General features: G+C 36.6%; 1 protein-coding gene across 1 annotated transcript; it reads right to left on the reverse strand.

Moving 5' to 3' along the window:
• Positions 1-501: 501 nt before the first annotated feature.
• LOC126693966 (pterocarpan synthase 1-like) lies at positions 502-1,201 on the reverse strand. Its single transcript, XM_050390010.1, has one exon. The coding sequence runs from the start codon at positions 1,189-1,191 to the stop codon at positions 640-642; it is 552 nt and encodes a 183-aa protein (XP_050245967.1). The 5' UTR covers positions 1,192-1,201; the 3' UTR covers positions 502-639.
• Positions 1,202-1,653: the final 452 nt, after the last annotated feature.

The following is a 1,653-nucleotide window of genomic DNA, read 5'->3' on the forward strand; positions in this document are numbered from 1 at the left end:
TAATTCTATCAACTAGGATCTAAATTTTCCAGCAACCAGTACAACTTTCTCTGACGTGGAGACAGACTTGGACTGCATGGATTTTCTGCCCTTAGTGGACATTGCTGAACTCATGATCTAGTTAAACTTTTCCATTGTATTCAATATTGAATATTCGTGGGTGGAAATTAGAACTAGAGAAAAAGTTAATGTTGGAGCATATTCTCATATTGTTCAAAAAAATTTAGCCTCCGTTTAGGCGGTGACTAAAAAATGTATAGCTTTTCTATACATTGCATGACTAGCATCTTACAATAGACGGCAATACTTGATTGGAGAGAAGGATTACTGGGCAGTAGTGAGATTGTTCTTTGGAAGGGTGAATAATTTCAGGCATGGGATGATAGTAATACTTTTTTTTTTCTTCTTTCTTTTTTGAGAAAAAGGATAATAGTAATACTTTATAACTGGAAAAAAGAAAATTCAAAGATGAAATCCAGTACTTTATTTCAATAACACAGGACAGCAATATTATTGCTTTTAAATCATAAACACAAATAGGAGTATATATAGCACATAAACGATTATTATTATGGCAATTCTTATTCAACAGCAGCAACTGGTCCATATCTTTTATCTATGACCCATCAATATTTTCAACTAGTAATGTTGCACCATGACGTTCAACTGGACAACCGAGTTTTGGGTAGCAATGTCTAAGGAATATGTCTTAGAAGTTATATAGCCCCTAGCAAATCGGAATTTCCCAGTCCCGCCCACCACCGCAACCTCTGTAACAGGCGCATTATTATTAATACCTTGTATTTGTATGGTGCTTCCATTGTACTCTTTATTTATGAACACTATTGATGCCGTAGTAAATGAATCCAACCCATCCAACGCGGCTGTCACGTACAGGCCTTGATATTGCCCAACTTTGGGTGACTTTGGATTTGGGGTTTCGGTGATATTGTCGTCGACGACAAAGATGGTGCCAAATTGGGTGAATGTCCAAGCCTTGCCAGCAATGCCTGCAACTGGGATCACCGTGGCATTGGGGTTGCAGAGGGCTGAGATGTCATGAAGGTAAAAGGATAGCTTGGTTTCTTTAAGGTTCGTAGCTTTAGCTGCATACATGGCTGTGGTTAGGACCAATACCAAGAAAATATTGGTAAGAATTTTTCGTAAAAAGCTTCTTGCCATCATCAACATCTAGGAATAGGTAGTGACTCTGAATTTGTACTCCTTATATGGGTTTTGGTCTCTATTTATAATATATAACATGTCTAGAATATACATAAAATATTGTGTCAAAATAATGTCATCTATATATATATATAAAACCGAAACCTCTGCTGGCACCACAATTTTCCACGTCAACACAATATTTAAAAAATAAAAATAAAAATGTTATAACTCCTCAAAACCCTAGCAACCTTACCCCTCTCTCAAGTTAAGAAATATAAAGCCACGGTTTCTGCAAACTCTCTCTCTCCAGCACAATTTTCCACGTCAGCACAATATTTAAAAAAAAATAAAAATAAAAACATTATAACTCCTCAAAACCCTAGCAACCTTACCCCTCTCTCAAGTTAAGAAATATAAAGTTATGGTTTCTGCAAACTCTCTCTCTCTCCAGACGCAGGAAGCCCTAAACGCACAGTGTAGCATTCA

This window comes from Quercus robur, chromosome 8 (assembly GCF_932294415.1).
Source record: "Quercus robur chromosome 8, dhQueRobu3.1, whole genome shotgun sequence".
NCBI lineage: Eukaryota > Viridiplantae > Streptophyta > Magnoliopsida > Fagales > Fagaceae > Quercus > Quercus robur.